The 25,339-nt window shown below is 42.3% G+C and overlaps 1 protein-coding gene across 1 annotated transcript in view; it reads left to right on the top strand.

Moving 5' to 3' along the window:
- The window catches only part of cacna1c (calcium channel, voltage-dependent, L type, alpha 1C subunit), a gene marked incomplete at its 5' end in the record, with an annotated part of 157,274 nt that overhangs the window by 95,787 nt on the left and 36,148 nt on the right, over nucleotides 1–25,339 (top strand). Inside the window, 8 exons of the mRNA XM_079294870.1 lie at nucleotides 4,403–4,542; nucleotides 5,857–6,009; nucleotides 6,816–7,015; nucleotides 9,292–9,395; nucleotides 14,526–14,613; nucleotides 15,065–15,149; nucleotides 21,490–21,580; nucleotides 24,208–24,234. Coding sequence (XP_079150996.1) covers nucleotides 4,403–4,542; nucleotides 5,857–6,009; nucleotides 6,816–7,015; nucleotides 9,292–9,395; nucleotides 14,526–14,613; nucleotides 15,065–15,149; nucleotides 21,490–21,580; nucleotides 24,208–24,234 — 888 coding nt within the window. The remainder of the gene's footprint in view (nucleotides 1–4,402; nucleotides 4,543–5,856; nucleotides 6,010–6,815; nucleotides 7,016–9,291; nucleotides 9,396–14,525; nucleotides 14,614–15,064; nucleotides 15,150–21,489; nucleotides 21,581–24,207; nucleotides 24,235–25,339) is intronic.

Raw genomic sequence — 25,339 nt, 5'->3', positions numbered from 1 at the left:
GCACAATAGCCAGTGGACCTGACAGTTGCATTAAAGCAATAAAAATGGTCTAATTGACCGTTTGTGTGTTTCTGTGTGTCTGTGTGTGTGTCTGTGTCTGTGTGTGTGCATGCACTGCAAGAAAGCACCCCACAGCCTGAAGAAAGGCTCTGTGAATGCACTAACACACCCACACACACTAAGCCAGTGGGTCTTGTTCATGGCCAGTCAAGTGTGCACTCACATTAGCCATCACCAACTGAACATGGTTGGCTTCACCCCAAAGGCTCACTGTATGTGTGTGTGTGTGTCTTTGGGGTGAAGCCAACCACTCTCATCGGCTGGCATCACGGTGTCAGTGCCCCTGGCATAAACACAACCTTTACCACTCGTATGCTGGTTTTTTCCTCTCTGTCTGCCCTCCTCCCTCCCTCCACCCCCCCCCCCCCCCTCTCTCTCTCTATTGCGATTATGGATTTTATTGTGATGCAGCATAATTTGATGTACAATGACACTGTATTGATTCTCAACTGGTGGGTCGCGACCCAAAAGTGGGTCGCGGGCCCGTTTTCAGTGGGTCGCGGGCCTTTGCCTGACAAAAAAGAAAAAAGAAAAAAAAAAGATTTTATTTTGAAGGGCATTTTTTATGCAGCGGAATTATTCCAGCATATACGGCACTTGTTCAGCGGTGCGGGAAAAACGCGACCAATGCGTTGTGAATCACATCACGTGATGAAGCTCAGCCAATCAAATATGAGTATTCTGACAAGTTTCCTGACTCGAGTGAGATGTACACACCGTGACAGAGACGAGGACATATGAGCAGAGCAGCACTATTTATTGAGGTGTGAGTCGTGGAAGTCAAATCACAGGACGATCTCCAAAAGAGAGAAATGGCCAGAGAGACCAGAGTCATGAGACTCTGAAGAATTCACCGATATGAGTCTGTCCAGTCAAACACTAATTTCTCTTTTTAGAAGATGAGAAAAATATAATATTGTGGCTTATTCACTTTATCCTGAATGAACTGAATTTAAAGCTGCAGGGCAATTCAGTGAAAATTATTTTGCTAAAATTAATTTCGTTAAGTAATTCATTTTTTAATCCAGCCGTTATTTGACTTGAAATGAGAAGAACATTTATTCATGTATTTCTGTGTATTATTTGTAATCCATCCAGTTCAATTTGAAAAATCTGAATAATATTTGTTAAAATATAATTGATGTGTACTTTCTTTATTTGATTTGACAGTTGTTTACTACACAGAGACGTTACTACTACTAGATTTCTTGAATATAGATATACCCAAATTATATATATGATTAGGGTCGTGGGTCCCGGCTTGTCATTAAGGGGTGATGGTGGGTCCCGCAGCCAGACCAGTTGAGAACCACTGCTTTAAGGAAATTTTCTTTTACCTTGCAACCCTGCCAAAGTAAGTTCAGAAGGTCGGATACCTGCTGCAGCTCTGGAATTGGCAGGGTTCAGTGTTGGTGCTCTTGCTCAAGGACAGTATTTGGAGAGTTGGCGCTTGTGTTTTGGAAGATTAAATCTGAATTGCCTCTCTGGACGTTCCCCGGGGGCTTTTAATATTTTCCTCAGTCACATTAAAAAACCTTGCACTTGTTTCCCCTTCACATGGCCAAAATAAACAGACATATTCTATTGAAGTGACCACATTGTTCTTTCCCACTTTGACACGGTAACTGTTTAAAATGTTGACTTGTGTACTAAAAAGGTTATGCGTGAGCGGGAACCCAGCTAAAAGCAATGTGATGGCATAATAATGCTTGTACTCAGCAGAATAATGCACAGCTAAAGCATTGGTCATTTGTTAAAAAGGCCCTTAATTCATGTCAAGTTTCCTCCATGATATTTGTCATCATAATTGTGATATTAATCCTTGATCAATTAATTCAAACCTAAAACAGACGAGATATACCATATAAGATGTTGCTGGAAAGTCTCCATGTGTCATTTTGGAAGGCTCTGTGACTTCGATCTATTTTGTCATCTAGATATACTTGTCATGGAAATGACACAGAACGGGAGGGGGGGGGGATCCATTAGTTATGTCATGAAATCAGTAGTACATATACACTCCCTCTTTATTCACACACTCAAAGAGGACACACAGCTCCAGGGACTGTTCAGCTGTGACATCACTGCATCTCTGTGTGTGCATGACTGAGTGATTGTCTTTGTGCCTGTATGTGCCTAACTGCCAGTGTGTGTGTGTGTGTGAGTGTGTGTGTGAGTGTGTGTGTTAGTGTGTGTGTAGATGAGAAGTGACAGAGTTCGCTCCCTCTGGAATGTTCACCATATTGATGAAAGAGCTTGTACCTGGTGCTGAGCAGCCTTGGAGGCACACAGACACTCACACACACACACACACACACACACACACACACACACACACACACACACACACACACACACACACACACACACACACACAGAGGCATGCAGACAAGAGCACTTCCACATACACACCAATACTAGAGCCTACAGTCCTACTGACACATACCTAAAAGTTTGTTCGTAAAGGTTCAGTGTGTGTGTGTGTGTGTGTGTGTGTGTGTGTGTGTGTGTGTGTGCGCGTGTACACAATATGAATGGGTACCACATAGACGAACATGTATTATTCTCCTCTTCTTGCTTGTGCTCCCTGTATCTCAGTTCTTCTTTCTCAGTATTGACAGTACAGATAGCTGTTGGATCATCACAAAAAAGAAGCTTCAGGCAAAAATTTGAACGAAATGTTTCAAAACTCAACTGGTTAAACTGGTTCCAGCCAACACATTTGAGGGTTTCCTGGATCTCTGTGTTTTCTTTCATTGAGCATTGACTTTAGATTTGGTCAGGCAAAAATAGTGATTTAAAGACACCACCTTAGGCGATGGGAACATTTTCACCACTTAATGACAATTTATATATTACACTCGAAAAAAAATCAATCAATTGATAATGAAGATAATTAGTTGCAGACCCATTGTGAATTTGTAATGATAAGAAAATGAATTCAGTAGTATTGTGGTGGTTTGATGACTATTAAACCATACAACTCCTGTTATCTTTATGAATGTACACAGCTTCTGCTATCTTTAGCTGTGGATGTACACAAGCCATTATGTGGCGCTACACTCAGAGGCTCTAATTATCATTTCACACCCCGCCATGGCAAAACACTCTGGGCCAAATGCTGGTGGTGCAAAACTGTGGATCCTCGACATGCTTTTCATACTCTGTTTCAAAGGAGGGAGAGAGAGAGAGAGAGAGAGTGAATCAAACTGAGATGGAGGAAGTGCAAAATAGGGAGGACCAGAGAGAGAGAGTGAGTGAGAGAGAGGGCGATATGCTTTGAGAGGTCTTTTCAAGTGGCCATTTCATCTGTGCTAATTGATAATTCTCCATGACTAACGCGCCGCTGACTGGCCTTTGAGCCGCGCTAGCTGGTTAATGGCATTGGATGGTGATTTCTAAAGGATCTCGGTGAGAGGAGAGAGAGAGTGATAAGCTCAGCTGGACGGACATATATTCAAGCTTGTGAGCCGCTCAGTACATTCATCAGGGATAATAGTCAACAAAAGGCCACAGCATGAAAACACATTTAGAAGATTAGAATTACACTAAGGGGCCTGAAAACCAGCGCCAGACCAGACCCGAATACAAATGGACAGAAGTGTCCACATACATACAGTAGAAGAAGCTAACCGCTAACAAATAGCTACAGCGTAAAACATAGTCTTTTATAGATGACCATTTACATTGTTGTGCATTGGTCCCCGCTTTAAGTGCCAGATATTACAGCAGAGAGACGGGAAAGGTTGTGTAGCATCACATGGCAAAATGTAAATATGTGCTGCGAGCACACACTCACTTACAAACACATTTTGGAGACATCTCTCTTCAGTCCAGACATGCACAGTGTTCTGTTGAGCCGGCTGTCAAATCATTAAAGCCGCGTGTCTCACATTTCCTTATCTGTGAAAGAGAGAGGGAACAGATGAAACACTTTCCATTGTTGTGTTGGAGAGCAACCTAATTAAGCTGTTTTATTTTCTGCTGTTGTGTTGTTTCCAGGAAGCGCATATGATTGTAAAACAGCGCATACGTCTTCACCATTCCCTTTTGATTTTTTAAATTTTGGACCCCAAACTGGGGTCACGTCTAAACTTACATCACTGTTTTATAAGTTATGATGAAGACGATGTAGATGGTTCAGTTGGTATTGACAGCAGTCGGTGACAGCAGAAGAAATAGAAAATAAGGCCATAATGACAGCAACTGCAGAGATCCATCACTCTGTCATATAATCTGCATCTCTTCTATTGTTTTCATCTCTGATATTCTCTGGTATATGGAAATGGGACGTCAAAGCTGAGGATGATGGTTCTTGAAGTCATTACTTTCTGTCTTGCAGGTTATTCAGTGCGATCTTGGAGCAGGCCACCAAGGGGGACGGGGCCACTCCTATTGGAGGGAAGGCGGCGGGCTTCGATGTCAAGGCTCTGAGGGCCTTCAGAGTGCTCCGACCCCTCCGACTGGTCTCCGGAGTACCCAGTAAGTACTGAGAGCCGTGGAAGAAAGAAAGACCGGGTGAAAGAAAGGCAGAAAAGAAAGAGAGCGCGAGACAACGAGGCGCTGAGGATCAGGTGTGATCGGTGATTGGGTGAGGTGGGGCAGAAGCGAACATGTGTGTGTATGTGTGTGTGTGTGTGTGAGAGACACCTCTTGTAATTACAATAGCAGGCAAATGCACAGCATGCCGGTGAAAATCCCACACTCTTGTCGTTTGGTTCTAAACTGCGAGCGCTGCTGCAGTGCACAGCATTTAGTTTGATCCCTGTCCAACGTTACTGCACTGTGTTGAATCTGTATCGTGGCAACTGATCGGCTGCATGTTTGCCAGCTGATCAGCACACTGACTGACGGACTTGCATCTTTTTTAAAGGCTCCCAGTGCCAATGCTGCTTTATGTGCAATAGAATTTACAAAAACAAATAATGATCTGTTTGTTTTGTTCGAATGATTTGTGTTCTAGATGTTTGTTACGACTGATGGAAGAAACAAGTGTTTCGAAATGTAATCATTTATGCTACTTACTGTGTGGTTTGCATTGGTCTTCATCAAATTATGTGCGAATAATTGCAGAAAAGTCATTTTTGATAACATCCAATTGATGATAGACATATCTTTATCGTTGTCACAGAACAATATAGGCCTTCCTTTTCATTTTAAAGGTGTAATAGCACCGTTAGCACAGTTAACAGGTACTATAGTTTTGCACAAATGGATCTATGTCAATGGTTACAGCTGCATGCAAAAAACACTTCAAGTGAATCCTTATTCTCTTTGTAAAACCTCAAGCTGAACTGTTTTTATCAACGTGAAATTAAGTGATCTGATAAGGAGTTTATTCATATAAGCACGTCTGAATCATTTTTTTTCAAATTGAAAAAACTGAGCTTCATACTGATAAGCCTCCTTAAATGAATCTAATCCTATCCCTGTGTTGTGAGTTATTAGTATGCAGTGTTCTCAGCATTTGTCCATCAATGCAGTCAGTGAATTAACTGGAACGTTGTATCAAACAAGTTCTGTTTTATCACCACCGTGTTTCTCAGAGAACTCATAGAAGGCTCTTTCTCTGAGTGAATGATCACATGCAGGAAGATTAATAAAGCTTCAGAGCAAATATAATAGTCAGTTTGAGTGCTCACACTATTCTGCTATATGATGTACTACCAGTGCTTTTATACAACAAAAAGTCTTTCATCATTAGTTTCAATACTCTTTTTTTCTAGTTTTCTGTCCACCTGTTGTGTGTTCTCAGCGGTTCCTCTGTGTGTGTGTGTGTGTGTGTGTGTGCTGCAGGTTTACAGGTAGTGTTGAACTCCATAATCAAAGCCATGGTTCCTCTGCTCCATATCGCCCTGCTGGTCCTCTTCGTCATCATCATCTATGCCATCATTGGCCTGGAGCTCTTCATGGGCAAGATGCACAAGACCTGCTCTCACGAGCACACAGGTACACACATGCATACACACACACACACACACACACACTCTCACACACACTCTCACACACATGCGCGTCGAGAGAATACCTAGACTCGTGCAAATACTTACATGCATGATCATCAAACACACACACTCGCACACCGCTTTCTCAATGCTCAGGTAGTATTTGAAGCATGCTTCAGGCAGCATATATTCTCACTTCCACTCCAGAGATGGACACACAGGTGAATATGATACCAAACAAACCTTTTCACCAGGAAAAGCACTGCATACATCTTTGACAGTAAGACATCACCTGTCAGCCAACAGAGCAGAGAGAAAATAGAGCTTAATCAGTTTATACGATAACCTCCATTAATTATTTAAACGATCATTTATGTTTCTGAGCGTGAATAATTTGGGCAGTAATTGAAACAGCAGCTGCCATAAATGATTGAAACAATTTCCAGTAAAGGGCCCTAGGTATAAATGGACTTAAGTGTTGTTATGGGGATGTTATAGGTCTCATGAGAGGCATTAGCTTTGCACAGGGTAAGTGCTGGTGGGATACTCTGTTATCCCACCTCTGTTATAGATGTAGAATTATCTCTGGATGTACTAAATATGTAGTAGAATCAGAAAGTGAGGGTTGATTTATACTCATTCCTGAAGTAGGAGTCCCAGTCATTTTCTCGATCGGTAGTGTGACGTGACTTACTGTCGGACCGCGTCTAAAGACTGGATGGGCGTTAAACTCCCACGCTGGAATCGTCAGTACAGATATGAAGGATACACTATAACAGTTTTTGTCTTCCTCCTCTCTATGTGTCACAGGCACCATCGCAGAGGAAAAGCCGGCACCGTGCGCTCCTGAGGGAGCTTACGGTCGACACTGTAAACACAACGGAACAGAGTGCCAAGTGGGATGGGAGGGCCCCAACGACGGCATCACCAACTTTGACAACTTTGCCTTTGCCATGTTGACGGTGTTCCAGTGTATAACCATGGAGGGCTGGACGGACGTGCTGTACTGGGTGAGCCGGACACCACAACAGTATCTGTTTGTGTGTGTTTGTGTGTGTGTGTGGAGTGAGAGCCATACTGCTTAGTGTGCGTAGCTACTCGAGTATATCTGTAACATCAGTGCCACATGAGTGCTTTTGAAAAAGGAATATAAAGCAATAACACAAACACTTCTCTCGGAAAGGCAGGTATGAACACACAGATTGTTCTACGGGAGAGACAGATTGTGTGTGTCTGTGTGTGTGTGTGTGTGTGTGTGTGTGTGTGTGTGTGTGTTAGCTCATATCTCGGGCTGAATCGATGCAGACAATACACTGTGTAATTGAAGGCACTGATTCATTTGGAACGTGTGTAGAATCCTGATGCTTGATCCTAGTGTCAAGTGAAAACGCACACAGAGACACACACACACACACACACACACACACACACACACATACAGCCAACAAGGCTTATGAACACACAATAACTATCCCTTCCTGAGTAAATGGCCAGCAGCCCTGTTCAGCTAAATATACCAATTGATTAGTCCGTGCTGTTAATCAATGTTAGGGAAGGTTCCATCAAACTCCCACATGTGCCTTCCTGAGAAAGCATTTGATTTAGACCTCTGGACGGAGGTTTGGCTTTACACACAGATTGTGATGTTGATTTCTCCCGATGAAGTCATGAAGTCCCACCTTAAATTACATTAACATGTACCTGTGTGATTTCTCAAACATTAACCAGAGTTGTCCTGTGATGTCCTCTAAACGTCTTAAGGATCACAAAAGCAATGGAATTAACAGTTGGCCTGGTGAAGAAGTTTGTTGAAAGGTTGATTGTTTTTAGCCGACCTATTCTCAGTTTTGTGACATGTAACTGTCAGAATTGGCCAGTTTTGTGCGTGTGTGAGTTTGGGATTTTACTATACACACAAGCAGATATGCGTGTGTGTGCGAGTTGTTTGTCTCTGAGTGTATGTGTGCACATGGAGCAGATAGCTTAGTAGCTCTTCACCCCTCCTGCAACCACGCTGTCCGCTGCAACCTTCTGCACACACACACACACACACAAACATCACAACTGTTAAATTGTACAATTCACTTGTTGTGAGAGCGCTTGTGTATCCAGCTGTCTTTATAATGAATGGGACCTATTTGTTTGGAGCATCAATCATTGTGGAAAACATTTAGACAACACCAAGCCTTTCATTACGTTTGGGCCAGAAATTTACACAGATTTAATTTTCTCACATTTTCGGGGAAAAATAGATGAATGACATCCAACATCTCTCTCCTCTCTCTGCTTACCTCCCTTGTTGTCCAACATGTCTCCATGTTAAAGTGACGGCTCTTTAATTGAAGGAGCTGGAAAACATTTGCTCCTAACTTTTTTCTTCTTGTCCTATTGTTTACGTGCAAATTAATAATCTGATTTATCTTGAACAAAAACCTGGATACTGAACTGCTCAGACCTCACCTTGTCCACACTATTCCCCATATCAGTCCTAATGACGGTCATACTCACACAACACATCCCTAATACAATATCCAGAAGAGTGAGTGGCATATTTCCCTGCAACTGAACAACTCATCTTCATTGATTTCACTTGGATTTTCTTAGTCCGTAGAGTCACAGCATCTAAATATTTCTCGTAAAGGCCCTTCCACCTTAACAAGAAAAGCTTTTCTTACATTTTCTCGTATTTAATTTTCTTATCTATTGGCAGAAATAGAATGTAATATTATTAATTATGATTTCCTTTGTGTATAATAACCTCGGTTGGTTGCAATACTTACACACAGTACACACTGCCCCTTTAAGGGATCGTGTAACTTTGTAAACAACACACACTTTGAAAAAGAGCTAAGAAATGTCATTGAGCTACAAAAGCAGTTAAGTGGTGTTTCATGTAGTTCATCAAGTACCGGTTCTCCAACAAGCAGACAAAAGGCTTTACACACACACTTCATCATACCATACTGCCACTCTTGCTTGGCCAAGTCTTTCTCCTGCTCTTGTTTAATATGCACTGCTCTTTTCTGTTTCCGGCCTGTCATCTCTTCCCTCTATAACACTCTTTCTGTTCTTGACCTCCACTGCCCCCCCCCCCTTTATTCTCTCGATGTCAATCTTATCAAACCTTTTCCTCCCACTTCTCTTCTTCCTTCACCATTGTCCTCATTCCTCTCTTCCTCCCATCCCGTCTTTATCTGTCCTCTATCCTCCTCCCCACCAACCCTCTCCCTGTTAACCCCCCTCTTCTCTCCGTCTCCTTATCTCCCATGTCTCTTGTCTCTCTCAGATGCAGGATGCTATGGGCTATGAGCTGCCATGGGTCTATTTTGTCTCTCTCGTCATCTTCGGCTCCTTTTTCGTTCTCAATCTCGTTCTGGGGGTGTTGAGCGGGTAAGAGGTTGTGCTGTTGTCATGTGTGTATAGATGCTTGTCTGTGATGTGGCTGTACTGTACATAGTGTTTTTAGATGTGATAAATGACCATGCAACAAGACTCCCTGGACCAGACATCTAGAGTGCAACTAGGGATTTTTAGGGAGTATAGTGGTTAGGGGTGGGAATTGCCAGAGATCTCGTGATACGATATTATCGCGATACTTCGATATTATCACGATACTTTCACGATACTGCGATATTCTGAGTATTGTGATAACATATATTGCGATTTATTACTTTTTTCAACTTCAAATTATGTCCCCAAACTGTGTCAACAACATGTTTTATCTGAGTTCTTTCTCTGATGTCTCCATCTTTGTTTCGACCAACTTCCTACCAATCACGTACGCAGACCCGGCACCTCTGCTGACCTCACCAGAAAACAACTCAGCACCATCTAGTGGACTGAAAAAGCAATTGATTATATATATATATATATATATATATATATATATATATATATATATATATATATATTTTTTTTTTTTTTTTATAGTTTATATAATAAAATATCGATACTTGGCATCCGTGTATCGATATAATATCGGCACGCAAAATATCGCGATACTATGCTGTGTAGATTTTTCCCCCCACCCCTAATAGTGGTACACAGAATAAATAAGAGGAGGGTGATACCAGCAGCCTTAGTCCACCAGTAAAAGTAGAGCGATACATCTTCGTCGTCTACAGATGAGGAGACATGAACTTGGCGATCACTGAACTGAGCAGAAGTCTCCCGCTCTCTCTCCTTTCTGTTCCACTGAGTCAATCCTTTTTCACAAGCCTGAGAGAAACACACAAACGCACACATGCACACACGCTGAAGAAGCATCCGTTATGTTCATGTCAGGTTGACCTCAAGGGACCACATGCCGTCACAACCTGTCCGTGATGGACAGGTGGACACACGCATATACAAGTCATCCAGCCGTGGAAGTGGAACCTAAAAAAAAAACCTTGCACAACAGGGAAAACACAAGAGGCAAAAAAAGGTGATTTTAAGGACAGAGTGAAGTCTGAAAGAAACATGGCATTAAAGATGGAAATTATAGGATGGAAGGCTGCACTGAATAGGGAATATCACTTTTTGTAAGTGTTCATAAAATCATTACACTTACCAGAGAAAAATCATAGATCATCAGAGTTTTAAAACAATGTATGATCACTACAATGACCATAATAGTCATAATAAGTTACACCTACAGCCATCAAACTAAGACTTAACTCTTCTGGCTTTTTATTATTAATGAGAGAGAGTATCATTGTTTTGAGGACAGTACTGATGTCCAATCCGTGGGAGTCTTGCTGCACGGTCTGTTAAAGTTGCCAACTAAAATGTCTTCTCTCCACAGTGAAACGAGCTGCTTTGAGTGGAACTGAAGTCAATCAAACTGTTTTTAAACTTGCAACCTTCAATTCCAAGTTTCACACATTTGGTCAGATACGTTGCCGTGTGGCCCGATAAGTGACTCTGACTAATACCATCAATGCACCGTAATCTCAGCAGGGATCTTGCATAAGCAAACGACTCCATCTGTTGAGAACTTTCACCAAGGATCTAACCCCTTCCCTCTCCCCCTCCTCCCTTCTCTCCTAACATTCCTTACTGCTCCTTCCTACCTGTCCACTCAACCAATGTCCTCCTCTTGCCTTCCTTTCCCTTCCTCCGATCTTTACTTTCCGTCCACCTCCCACCTTCCTGCCATCCATCCCTCCTGTCTCCTCTCCTTGGTCCCTCTCCACCTAGGTGAATGATGCAGTAGGGTACAGGTGGCCCTGGGTGTATTTTGTCACCTTAATCATCATCGGATCCTTCTTTGTGCTAAACTTGGTTCTGGGGGTTTTGAGCGGGTAAGGGCAAGGTTAAAGGTCACTTGAGACTAACTTCTCTCTTTCTCCTTTATGCCTTCATTCTTAGAGAGCTTTGCTGTTTGTTTTTGTCTACTTTCTGCTTCTGATAGTAGATGGTGTTTAAGTTTAGCAAGTGTGTACTAATCATGGACAGGGATGTGTTTAAATATTACTGATAGAGGTACAGTTTGAGGTACAGTTTGAGGAGTAATACATGTAATACATGTGGCACGAGGAAAATTGCAACCTGGTGGTGATATTCAAATTGTGGATTCACAGATCTGAACTAATTTTACTGCACATACATTGTATGTACCGGTAGTTATCATTATCGCTGACTGTAGTGAAATCGTACATCAGCATCTGGCTCTAGGGCACTTCAACAGGACATAATTGATGTTTGCCATTGAGACCTTTTATAAATTCCCTGTCAAAGTGTTGATATCAAAGGAGTCACACTCTTCACAACTCTACAGTGTTACCTCCATAGTGTAGCACTCTTACTATCATAAAGTGCTTCGGTCTCTGTGCTGCTGGGATGGCGCAAAACACTGTCGTCTCAATTTAAAGCAAGGAGAACCGTGAGCCAGCCGTATGAACTCAGGCTCCCAGTAAACACAGCCTAATATGACCAAATGAAAGCTGTGTTTGTGAGCGCTGTAAAGATATTGACAAATGCTCTGCAGCTTGCAGTCGGCTTTCAGTTTTTGGGAACACATTAAAAAGATAGGCTTGACCTTGTCTTAAAGGTATAGATTTTTGAAGTGCGGTTGTATGAGGTGCTTATCCGCAGTCAGTGCGGTACACACAGTAGGTGTCGGTCGGTTCGCCCCTAGTTTAGAGGAACAGATGGAGTACCAGCACGGGAGCAAAGCGATTCTACTGCTGTGGACCGGGGTAGCAGCAAAAGGTATTTTAGTCACCTTACTTCACCTACTTTAAAAGCTCTCTTCAAAATGTTGGTGTTTCATTTTAAATAATTCATTTGGATTCACCAAAGCGAGGGTGTGCCGACTGCCTTCTACTGTACACAATATAGACTAGATAAGCACTTCATACAACCCCACTTCAAACTATCCTTTTAATGCTTATCATTATTATTGGCAACATCCATTTAAAATGTACCTTTGCAGTTCATTACAATTTTGAACATTTGTTGTATAAGAAATCACAACTCATGCGTGAAAACTTTCATGTCGGTTTATCCTCAACTTGTCTCAGGTCATGAGGATCTTGGGTAGGGAACAGGTTTAGGGGAGTGAAGTGTCTCACCCCTGACTGACTGACCCGAATCTGACTCTTGAAACCCACAGTGATGTGACAGCAGCATTGTGGGAAAAGTAATAGAGGTCTATCTGGTCCAAACAGCTTGGGGGGGGGTTTGGCTGTCTGACTCTTTGTCTGACTTCTGACTAATGATGCTGTCAGCACATTACACGGCCTGACCTTTTACCGACTGCTTCCTCCATGGGTCTGGCCGTGTTTGTCTGGATTTGAATGTAATCTGTAAATAAAAAGAATGGGGCAAGAGAGAAAGAGAAGGGGTGGAAGAGAAAGTGAAGTGGAAAAGGAGAATCCAATGGTAATTTAGGACAGAAAAATGAGAAGATGAGAATGGGGAAGATTGAGAGTGAGTTTTGCAGTCACACACACACATAGATTACACACTGGCACACACGAACACGGATCAATAAGGATTGGGTCTCCAGCTAATGTTCTGACAAGCGAGGCAGGAGCAGTGTGTCCTCATGCTCATTGATCTGTCTCGTGTGAGTGTTTGTCAGCTGTCTGTAGGTGTGACCATCATTCCTCTAAATGTCACACACACACAAACAATCCATGAACAGTCTCTCTCTTGTATTCTGTTCCAGACTACAGACAGACTGTGAAAATCAATGAAGTAATTTCACCGGGTTTCATCATAATGTTTCAATATTTCACACTCTCCTCACGGTGATTTTAGTTGTCTTAAATCATTTTACCTTCAGTTCCCTTTGTCCATATCACCTCCAAAATCCTGAGAAACTTGAAAAAGCTGGCATCATACTGTAAGAATAAGAATAAAGTAAAAAATAAAAAAGCGCTCTACAATAAGTGACGATAGAGTTGCAAAGTATATGAGAAGATACCTCAGGCACAAAATACAGCGCTCGCATTAACTGCATATCTTCATTCATTCTGTGGCCAAAGCGTCCGGGTGGCGACAGAAAGAGTGCGATGGCAGACAAAAGGTGAGGAGCTCAGTGATGCAGGGCGACCTCGGTGCAGAGCCACTTCTCCTCCAATTTGACCAGAGCAAGCTGAGGTGGTACAGCTGGTGAGGGATGCCCTCGCCCTCCCTCCCTCGGGGGTTGTACCGAGCACGTTGCAGCTGGCAGGAGAGCCGGTGGTGGGAGAGTCGGAACTACAACTCCCAGCAGGCTCGGGAGCACCTGAGGCACTGTTGCAACAATTAGATGACTAATCCGCATGAATTACAAAATAATCTGGACTAAATCACTTTCAGTCTATATATTATAGGCCAAAACACCATATAATGTAATTATTACTGTGGTAAGAGTGTATGACAGGTCCTCGAGCTGAAAGTTTACCAGCAGCTAACACTTAACCATTAAAGTTGTCACGTGGTCAGTCAGTAGGGGTGTCGCAATTCACCTTCCCACCAGTGCATCAGGCTTATGTAGCTACATCAATTCCAATTGCTGTCGAACTATAATTGCAGATTAGTAAATCTACCGTAATAAACAATAGTAAGGGTTAAACAGTGTATTAGTGATTTCATCAAATCTAATAATTGCCATTGCAGCTCATTTCACATTGTGTGTTGATATGACGGCTTATTGTGCGTCATGGTTGATTGAAGTTACCATGTTAACCAACACATAAACAGAACTGTATGCATCTGTTGGCCACATTTGATAGATTGAGACGTGAATCCGGCTCCAATGTGCTTTCATCTGTATTTGCATACTAACACCTTTTTCCTCCTTGGCAGAGCTTCTCTCTCTTCACTTTACGTTTGCTTTCTTTTTCTCTCTTTAGCAGGTTTTCCCTCCTTCCTGTCCTGAAGCACTGTACAATGTTCTACGTGGTATTGTCACATGATTAGTTTTGCAGCTCTTCAGTTTAGATTTTCAGATTCTTTTTCCCCCTCTCTGTTTCTTGTTTCCTCCCCCCCTCCCCCTCCTCCCCATGGTCTACCTCCCATCCCTCCATCCTGCTCCCTTCCTCCCAGAGAGTTTTCCAAGGAGAGAGAGAAGGCCAAGGCACGTGGTGACTTCCAGAAACTCAGAGAAAAACAGCAGCTGGAGGAGGACCTCAAGGTAGGCTGTTCTCTGTTCCTGATGCCCCTTCTGAAAGAGGCTGCAGTTCTTCTCCACTAAGATTCACTGTATATTACTGACAGGCTTTCAAAACAGGTGATTGACATTTAAGATGAATGTCAAAGAGAAGTCAAAAATACCTCCAGTTTAAGGCAGCAAGCATAGAAAGCAAAGCAGAGCAGAGAGACTGGAGTTACATGTTTTACGAAAGAGGAAATCAAAGAGATAAGTGTACGATTTTAAATAAGTAAGATGTTGGAGTTGCACCTACTGTATGTTCTTACATCATCTAAAGGTGTTTGATACACGGAAATCAAGAAACGTAAACAATGCTGAAACCCTTCAATCATAAAATTCCCAATTGATGTCAGATGACTGCAGTTTTGTTGATAAGAAGACTGCTTTCAATACTGCTGACCAATCAGTATTTTCTGTGTGTGTGTGAATACAGGGCTATTTAGACTGGATCACTCAGGCTGAAGACATTGACCCAGAGAATGAAGAGGAGGGCATGGACGATGATAAACCTAGAAACCGTGAGTACTACGGCGTGTGTGTGTGTGTGTGTGTGCGCACGTGTGTGTGATTTATGAATTGTTGTTTGGTGGGATTGGCAGTTTTGGGTTGAGTGAGACTTTGTGTGAGACAGCATGGCTGGATTGATCCTGTTTACATACAGTATGTTTGCGTTAAATCTAAGGTTTGGTCTCCATCACATGGTAGCGGTTCATAGTCAGAGTGACTGACAGACTGAGAATATGTTAATATTCTCTGCTTGCTTTGGCTGAGAACCCTCCTGAGGTTTAAAACCTGTTTAGATATTAGTGGAATGTGTCAGACTGCAGCTAATAGCCTCTGGGCACACACTCACAAACACACACACACACACACACACACATCCACATACACACACTGTCGGTATGCACCCTTAGGACTGTGTGTGCTTGTGCTCTGACAGAAATGTACACGCACAAATGAACACCTCGTCTCTCCCCACAACACCTCCAGAGAGAGGCAGCCACAAATCGGTACATGTCTCCCCAGGACTGAGCTACATGTCCTGGGGAGGAAAGGTATAACTCTGGCCTCTTTGGACCTGGAGGTTTAGTCTTAGACAAGATAGATAGAACTCCAGATAGGGATGGTGAGGAAGAGAGGCAGGGATTTGACAAAATACTTCAACGCACTATTATTTACTGTTTCGTATGTACAGTATGTACTGTGAACTATTTTGTCAGTGCTTGGAGCTCAGCTTCCTCACACTGATGATGAACGAATGATGGGGACTAAAGATGCAGAGCTGTGGCTCATACTGAGAAACACTAATGACTGCCAAGGGAAGAAGAAAGAAATAATAAATGATGATCTAATCTGTCAGTGAAGCTCGAGGAATTACCACGACCCTATTTACATGAAAATAAGGCACGGTACCCCTGTGGCTAATCTAAAATGAATCTCCTTGTTATCACCTGTTATCGTTGCCCCGGGCCAATCAGTGGCAAACACACAGCAGCAGTGGCTTGCATATGTTAACAAACAAACAAATGCAGAATGTGGCGCCGCAATTGGGCCAATTTTGTGAAATGTCACATCACAATATTTAGATGCTTCTTTTCTTGATTCCATCCTGTATCACTGAAGTGATGTGCAATGTTCAGACAAGCTCGAGTTAGTTGCAGGGGAAAACAAGACAGACTGTGTGAGTGCTCGATCCAGTCGAGTCCAACATAAGTCGATACTTAAAACATATACAATAAAACAGATTTGCTTTAGAAAAAAACTATTTACGTTTACAGAGTCAAGCTGTGGATATCAGTCAGGTGCAAGATCCAGTCCATTGCTTTTATGAAATGATATAACTTCGGCCAAAATGATTGATGTATGATCAGAAGTTCTCCATCGGAGAGATCAATCATCCCCCTCGTTTGTGTAGGTGGAAAATCAACTCAGCCATATTGCTCTGTCGCCCTCTCTCCTCGATGGATGGATCCTCCTCTGGGAAGATGAATGAGGGCAGTTTGTCCCTGCTGCACCAGACATTTTGCATAGACCGCACACACACACACACGCGCGCACACGCGCGCACACACACGCATCTCCTAAGAATGGACAGGACACTTAGAGAACAGAAGAAAGGACAGGAGAGAGACAGATGGAAGGGAAAATAGATGCAGAGGGATAAAAGAGGGATATAAATATGTAGAGAGAAGGTGTGTGTGTGACAGGGAGGGTATCTGGGACAGAGAACATCTTGAACCACACATACAGACACCACACACACCCTTGTCTATCTATAATCCCATCTTTACATGAACAGCTACAGGGGAATCACATTGATGTCTTTCACCATATTGATTTTTTATTTTGTGTGTGTGTGTGTGTGTGGGGGATCAGAGAACACCTCACAACTCCCCAAGAGAACCTGAAGGATGTGAAGTCTTCACTAAGTTATGAAACATATTTCAATGAACACCACTTGCATGAGTAAAGCTTACACGATGCTTGAAGTGATCAGTGATTGGTTAATTGGTGTGGATAACTGTATGATTATCTGTATGACTGTGTCTTTGCATATATGCTGGTGTTCGAGATGTTTGCTAGATTTCAGGCTTCACGTGCGGTTTTATTTCTGCTACCGTCTTAATTGACTCACTCAAAAGAATATCGCCCGTACTCCCGCTTTGACAATCGTATGAGAATCACTGGAAAAATGTGCAGAACCCAACAACAGACCTCCAGTATATGGAGGAGCACGCTGACGGCTGTACAGGCTCACGACGACGCAAACAGTGTGAGAGGAAGGCGGGAAGTGGACTGAAAAGAATCGCTTTTGTGTTTGCCAAGCGGACGGACAAAAGGATGGACGAATGTATTGTAATGTGCAGTGCTGAGTGAAAACAACCCAACAACCTGCTGTTGAATGTTCACTTCCTCCACTCTCTAGACTATGAATCCTCCCAATGAATTAACGCTGCTCTGTCCCTTCTTTTTACCGAAGACAATGAGAAGGTTTTAAGTCAAACACGGTGGAAAAGTCTGGCAATGAAACGGAGACTGAAAGTCTAAAATGGTACAAGAGAGAAACAGGCAGTCATGTCTTCTTGCCAGTTATGCTGGTAATACATCTCGAATTACAGTAATAGCTCGAGTCATGCACTGAGGTGTGACGGTAAAGACAGAATGTCATTTTTTTGCCGACGCAATCATGTTTCTTTGCAACAGGTTGTGTATGTCAGCAGCGCCGGAACGAGCGCACGTGATTATTTGTGTTGGAATACACAGTTTGTGTGCATTTCCACGTTAGTGCCGTCTGTGAGTGCCTATTTGTGTGTATCCATGCGTGTGTGTGTGTGTGTGTGTGTGTGTCTGTGTTGCTGAGCCGTGCTCTCTATCCCCAGGTAAGAGCCAGCGTTTTCAGTCCCTGCGCGGAGCCGTGAAGAAAAATGCGGCTTTCCTTCGTAAGGCGTGTGCGTCTGTCTGCATGGTCCAACACTCGTTAAAGATTTGCTGGAAACGTGATTTCTAGAAATGCAAGCGAACTGCACCTCCTCTCCTCTCTCCCTGTCCTCCCCCTCTCCTCTCCTCCTGCTTTGTAGGAAGCACCTTATTTCCCTTCTGTACGCCTTCCTCTGAACAATAATCTCCAGGCCATATACACATTAATATTAATATTGTGTGTCAGCTTGACCGCGTTTCACGCCGTTTAAACTGTGCGTAATCTAAAAGACGAGAACCATCAGTGCAGTGGATAAGGCCGGGAGGAGAAGACATCCTTTCTGTATTGAGATGCAGCCACACTTTTTCCTCAATAGGTTCGTAGGAAAGGAAACCGTTCGCATCTCCCTGACTTTTCTGAAAAAACCCTGCAAGACGACAATGTCATCACAGAAAACAATTGACAACTAAAAACATTCATAATATTTGTGATGTCACAGTCCTCTCTTTGTTGTTTCAGATTCCTTTCCCTAAAAATCCCCCTGCACTGTTGCTAGCCACGCTAGCTCTGATAATAAAAGATAACAGAGAAATAGCGGGACAATTTTTTATTTTAGTTTCTCCCAGCACTTGTCATATTATTGAGTAGACATGTAAGATACTTCTTTTTACTGACTTCAGTGTTGAGTGCTTACATGCTGGGGTTATTTATAAGCCCTAATACAATGTGACAATTGCCTAGTGAGCAAAAAAGAGAGACTAAAATTCAAAATACTACAGTATTGTATTACATTTCAACTGCATGAAAACCTCATGTTCTGAATGCTTTGTCTAGGATTTGAACTGTGAATTCACAGTCACTTCAGGGCAGTTTGGTACCGGAACATTTGGAATGCTTGAAATATCTGTAAATGGCCAATGGAGATGATGGCATGGACAATAGATATCTGACTTAAGCCCTTATTCAGTATGTTGACATGAGCACACACACACACGCACACATGTTTCTTCCCAAGACTATTGTACTGACTACTTTTGTCATCATTCAGTTCAGTACATTATGGTGTTTGGTTATTTTCAGTGCTGTTATTTAATATTTTAACTCCTTCACACATGCCAACATTGCTAAGAATGAATGAATCCCTCGGTTGAGTTTGAAAAAGTGTGACCCTTGCCTGTCTCCCTCATTCCCTCCCTCCTTCCATGTCTCTCCCTCTCATGCTGCTCGTTCCTTCCTTCACTTGTCCGTGTCTCAAGTCTTTTGGGTTTACTCTAACAATAGGTTTTTAAACTAGTTCAGAGCTCCATTGAGGAGAAGGCACGCGGCTGGATTTATATTTGAACAGGCTTTAGCCTCGGGAGAGACCGGAGGGCCCCGAGTGCTTTTAACTAAGTAGCGTAGCAGCAGGTGTTATGTGTCGAGGTTGAGGAACATACAGCGTGTTCGCAGCAGAGGCCTTAATGTTCAGAGAGACCATCCTGATCTCTGCAGCACAGAATTCATCCATCACCAAGCATGTGGCAAGGCACACTGTTCACTCACTGTAGCTTACTTTGATGTATTATGTGAGCTAAGTGCTTACAAACCCGCTCTTGAAATAAAACGCAGCAAAAAAAAAATATATATATATATATATATATATATATATATATAAATATACAGGTTCTTAAACCTATGAATGCTGCAAATGTTATTGACTCATTTGTATTTAATCAATTATAAGAAAAAAAGCATCCTTTGTTAATCTGCCCTGGTAGGCTGTGCTTTATTGTCAAAACCTTTTTTCCTTGTTTTTATTCGTACACTCAGGACTTCAGTGTGAGGATTGTCTTGATGACAACTTTATTGCTTATTTGTTTGTCACTGCATAATTCACTCATCTTTGTTCATGGTCATATTATTCTTTTTTTTATGTGGAACTTAATCCAGGGCGGAAAATTGTTATTGGAAAGCGATTTATAATACTGGAGCTGAGACAATAAAGCACAATTACAAGATGAGCTCTGTATTTTTGAGTTACTGAGTAAAAAAAAAAAAAAGATTGATATCGAGATTGTGATTTTCTGTTTTTTTAAAATGCCCTCTCATCTTAAGTGCCCATCACGTCCCTTGGTTTCATGCTAAGAGTCGTTTTGCAAGAGTAGGTTTTGCTTTATTTAACGCTCGATATTTTACTTTAATACAAGATGCATTGAGATTCATATCAGTGTCTGACTCAGGTACCCAGAGGGTGTTACAATAAGTGTTTAAGGTGACAGTGAAAGAGCTGCAGCTCATTCCCGCAGGCGACTGACAGAAGCAATAAAAAGCAATGTATCACTTCATATCAGTCTCTCAACCAGCCATCCCCACATTCATCTCATTTTTGTTCCACTGCTTCCATCCATACCTCCCTCGATGCTCCCGTCACCCCCCTCCCCCTCAACGTTCTCCCTCTTTTTCCTCTGTAACACTTTTCCATCCTTAACAGCCCATTTATATTACTCCTGTCCTTCCCCAACAGCCGTCTCTGCCTCCACCTTCCCAGCATCCTTCCTTCTTTACCCACCACCACAATTAAAATAAGGACAAAGTGACACATTTGCAGTCTCCTTGTGGCTTTATAAACAAAGACAGATTGGGCTATGTGAGCTTCCGACCTGTTTAGACAATTGCAAAAAGGATGAAGTTAATGAACTCATTTTCAGATGTTTGCGTTGACATAAATCCCGCCAAAGCTCTCACAGCATGGTTAAAGTTTAGAAGCCTGAATGAACAGCATTACAGTTGTTTTTGTTTTTCAAAACTTGGCTGCAATTAAGCTCAAACATCCCCCGCAAGGTTTGCAGACCAAAGACCAAAATCTCCAGCATGTTTTTTTCTTTCAATCTCCTTGAGCTAAGAAATCACAAAAGGCTTTTGTTCAGATTTAGTTCACCCGGAATTAAGCAAGCCTTCAGCTTAGAAGTGACAAATCCTTCCGAATAGCTGTTGCGGGGCTTGTGTCCCAGCACGACTAACCGGTAAATATTGCTGGTATGGAAACTAAGCATGTAATTAGTTTAGGCAATCAGTGCAAATATACTGTATGGATTTATAAAAGATTACTTTATAATCTTATAGAAATCAGATAAGTTGATCAACAGAATCGAGTGCAGCCCTCAGTATCTACCTGTAAAAGTCTTGATGTACTTTGTAGCTTTTAAGTGTGTGTGTGTGTGTGTGTGTACTAATTCATTTGTAAAGTTGACGGACATTTCGGGGTCTACAATGATTTCAGCTCAAGGTTTAAAGCATTACAGAAGAAAAAAAAAAACGGCGCGAGATTGATTGTACAGCCCTTTTGACCTGGCCTGTTAATTCAGCGTTGTCTCTCTCTCTCTCTCTCTCTCGCTCTCTTTTTTCTGTCTTTCGTTCTATATCTGTCACCTCTTTTTCTCGGGCTCCTTTCCGTCCCTCAGTGAGCATGCCAGCGAGTGAGAATGAATCAGTCAACACAGACAACGCCCCCGGGGGAGACGTGGAGGGGGAGACCTGCTGTACCCGGCTAGCGTAAGTACCTCACCCCTCTCTCATACACACCTCTCCTCATCCTTCTATCGCTCAGCTCTCTCTCTAGCGCTCGAAGGTTTGCCATGGTACAAGTGACTCTGCCTTTTCACTGATCTCACAAAGCCAGACCTCTGTCTCGTCACGCTCACTGGTTAGAGGAGAGCAGAGTGACGGTGGGTTGTCATCATACTGGAAACGGAACAACTTGACAGGGACAAGCATGGTGGATCTGAGGAGGCAGCCAAACCGAGTTGCTGTTTCCGGAGGTCTTTTTTTAAATTTTCACAGCTAATTAAATGACTCCTTTCCCCCAAAAATACAGGTATGAAATACAGGTTTATAGTTTGTACAGTACGCTGTGTATTTTTAAGTTGTTCCAGTTGGATTATGAAAAGGTTTCATACATCAAAGCGTCACAGAATTTTGACTTTTCTTGTAAAGTACTCGTCACAGAATGTGTCTGAGACGTTCTTTTACTGAAGGGATTATGCACATTTCATTAACAGAAGAAGAAATGAGAGTGTCTGTTGATTCATGTGGTACAAAGAGAGTTTGACCTTCGTTTGGACGACACAAAACGTAGAGAAGCAGAAGATCTCTCGTGTCTCCGTCTCATCTAATCCATGTATTTTCTCCTTTTCTTCTCCGTCTGTTTCTGCTCTTTCTCTCTCCCCTTAGTGTGTTTGTTAGTAAAGTGCTTTCCTCCTCCCCTGTGGGAGCTCACGAACAGCTGACTCACTCGCACCTGCTCCCCCCCCCCCTCTCCTTTCATTTTTTTTACATTATTCAAACAAGTGCATCGTTTTCTTTCTTTAGACAGAAGGCCCGCGCAGGAGCCGTGACCCCAGCACTTCAGCACACACGAGCAAACACACCTACATACAGAGCGGTGCATGGCGGTGCACGCAGCAGAATCGAGTAGAACTGAATAGAGAAAGTTACTGTGCTGTGTGAAACCAAGAATGCTGTTGACCAGAGACACAGTAGAGCCAGAGGGTACACTTCGATGGCACACTGTTGTTCATCTGTCCTCTTGCTGTCCATCTGTTACTTTTGTCTTTGTTATGTTGTTTGCGTTTATTTGTCCCATCAAGACCAAGACAACTCCAAACATAAAAAAAGCCAAATAGAAGCTGTAGTGAAACCAGCTAATTAGTCATTTGTATCATTCATTTCAGCGTATTTTGCACCATGTTGTCAATCGTTTGGTCTATAAAATGAATAATCGTGAAAAACTATAATTTCCCAGAAGCTTAGTCGACATCTTCAAACGTTTTGTTTTGTCCAATCAACATTCCAAACCCCAAAAATATGATAATGTAGGTCTACACTCAGCATCGATCTCCTTTTTTTATGAACCACAATAGAGCTTCGGAGTTCGCACCTGCAAGAGTCTGACTTAAATAAGTGATACGAGCCCTCATCCTTCCTCTGTGAGACTGCAACAAGTCTGGCTCGGGGCATGAGCTCACACTATTAGGAGATAAATCTGGAGACTTTCAGTGCGTGTCAGTTCTTCTCCACATTGCTATGGAGACCGACCTCGGGGTAGGAGCTACTTCGACGCCCGCTGATCTCCATAATGGAGACGGACACATAGAGAGAAGAGACGCGTGTACTGTCAGCCTCCATATCCAGCCAGTCAGTCATTCTATTCTATCGTCGAGTCAGTCAGTGAGTCATTCCATTGCTTCAGTCAGTCAGCGGGTCATCTGCTTTCACAAACAACATCGGTGCACAGTTGCTCACAACAAGTCCCTTAAAGCTCATTACAGTATGTGATAGTACTGAGTTCTCTTTTGATTCATTGAGCAACCTTTGGCTGAGAGAAGAGCGTCGGCCTATCATGTTGCCCCGTGGTCAGATCAGGTTACTCAAACATTACACCAGATATGTGTCAAATTTCCACCGTGGGAATTTCTGTCCTCTTCTCCTCTCTTCTTCTCCTCTTCTCTTCTCTTCTTTTCTCTTCTCTTCTCATCTCTCCTCTTCTCTCTTCTTCTCCTCTTCTCTTCTCTTCTTTTCTCTTCTCTTCTCACCTCTTCTCTCCTTTTCTCTTATCTTCTCCTCTTCTCTCCTCTTCTCTTCTCCTATCTTCTCTTCTCTCCTCTGCTCTCCTCTCAGAGACAATGTCTTCCATAATCTCTTGTCCTCAGTACTTCATGTATGTACCTTTTGCTGTTACAGTGGTGAACAATCAACAGACATTTTTCTATTGATACATTGTGTTTTTTCACACCAGGACTGATTGGAGGAAATCCAAACTTATAGCATTTTTTCTTCTTTTGACTGGATTCCACTGTATATGTTCTTGGGGTGATTTGCTCAAAAGGAAAGTGGGGGAATTACTGATGTTCATTCAGTCCTGCAGAAAAAAAATACAAGACTGTCAGCTTTTATGCTTGATTAGTGTAGTTCCCCTCTGAACTATTGTTTAAAAGTTTATTTGGTGGTGTAAAGTAACTGTATTTAGAAAAAGGCAGGACATTCTGGACCCCCACTAAGTTGTTGAAGCAACATATTTGCTACGGCAAATATCACTTTCAAATCACCCCTTTCATGCTGTCTACCTGTCTGTGTGTGTTATGTGTGTGTGTGTATAATCCATTCTGTTTTCTGTGTTCCAGAAATAGGATCTCCAAATCCAAGTTCAGGTTAGTACATGTTATCATAGTCTTTCAATTCACCTGCTCTAATGTCTCTACTGCTGTGGTCGCTGGATGTGTGCGCGTGTGTGTGTGTGTGTGTGTGTGTGTGTGTGTGTGTGTGTGTGTGTGTGTGTTTTTGCTTGTCTATAGTCATGCAAAAGAAACACAGACAAACTGACAGAAAGAGAGAGAGAGCTTTGCTCTGTAAAGGAATAGTTCTACTTTTAGAAAATAGTTTCTTTCTTGCAAAGAGTTAGATTGGCTTGGTTGGCTTTGTCCACCTGTTTCCACTCTAAGCTAAGCTAACTGGGTGCTGGCTGTACCTTCATATATAACAGGCAGATATAAGAGTGGATTTAATCTTCTCATCTAACTCTCTGCATGAACGCAATTGAGTGTCTTTCCCAAAATTTTGAAAATATTCATTACAGTTTTTCTCGATTGCTAAGGCACATTTCTTGAAACGGTCACCCATTCTCTCAAAACTGTAAACACAAAACCTCATCTTCAAGCACTATTTACAAAACCTCTGAATCCTCTTGCAAAATGAAACTTTTTCCTCAAAACAGTTTTACCTGTGCTCAAAATCAAACACTGCTCTCAAATCATAAACAAAGTGATCAAAATAATATACACTATCAAGCAGTCAGTAAACAATACACCAATCAATAGAAAACACATTGTTCAAAACATATAGTTCTCAGGGAGAAGTAGATTTTTAATCTCAAAACAAATTTCACATGAACGAAAACATGTTCCATTACAGTCGCTCAAAATTGATCAGAAATTACTACCATGTTTGCTCTTTGCAATTTCTTTTGTTCTTCCTCCTCCTTGTACCCCTATTTGTACAGTACTGTACCCTGCAGCTCACAAACGTGTCCTTTGTCTCTGTGATACTGTAATTCTTGTTCTTTGTTGATATGAACCTGCAACCAGTCAACATCTATTGAGCAGTCAGTACTGTTACTGTAACAAATAGAAAGCACGATGTTCAAGGCCATACAATTTGTTTATTGTACATTATACAGCCTCCAATGCACTGTAGGCCTACTACAGTATACAATACTACATTGAAAGGGACAAAAATCAAAGGAGTCAACATATCATC

Source organism: Melanostigma gelatinosum (assembly GCF_949748355.1).
Source record: "Melanostigma gelatinosum genome assembly, chromosome: 22".
NCBI classification, from domain to species: Eukaryota; Metazoa; Chordata; class Actinopteri; order Perciformes; family Zoarcidae; genus Melanostigma; species Melanostigma gelatinosum.
Note: the sequence above shows the minus strand (reverse complement) of the source record. Positions and strands in the feature narration are given on the sequence as shown.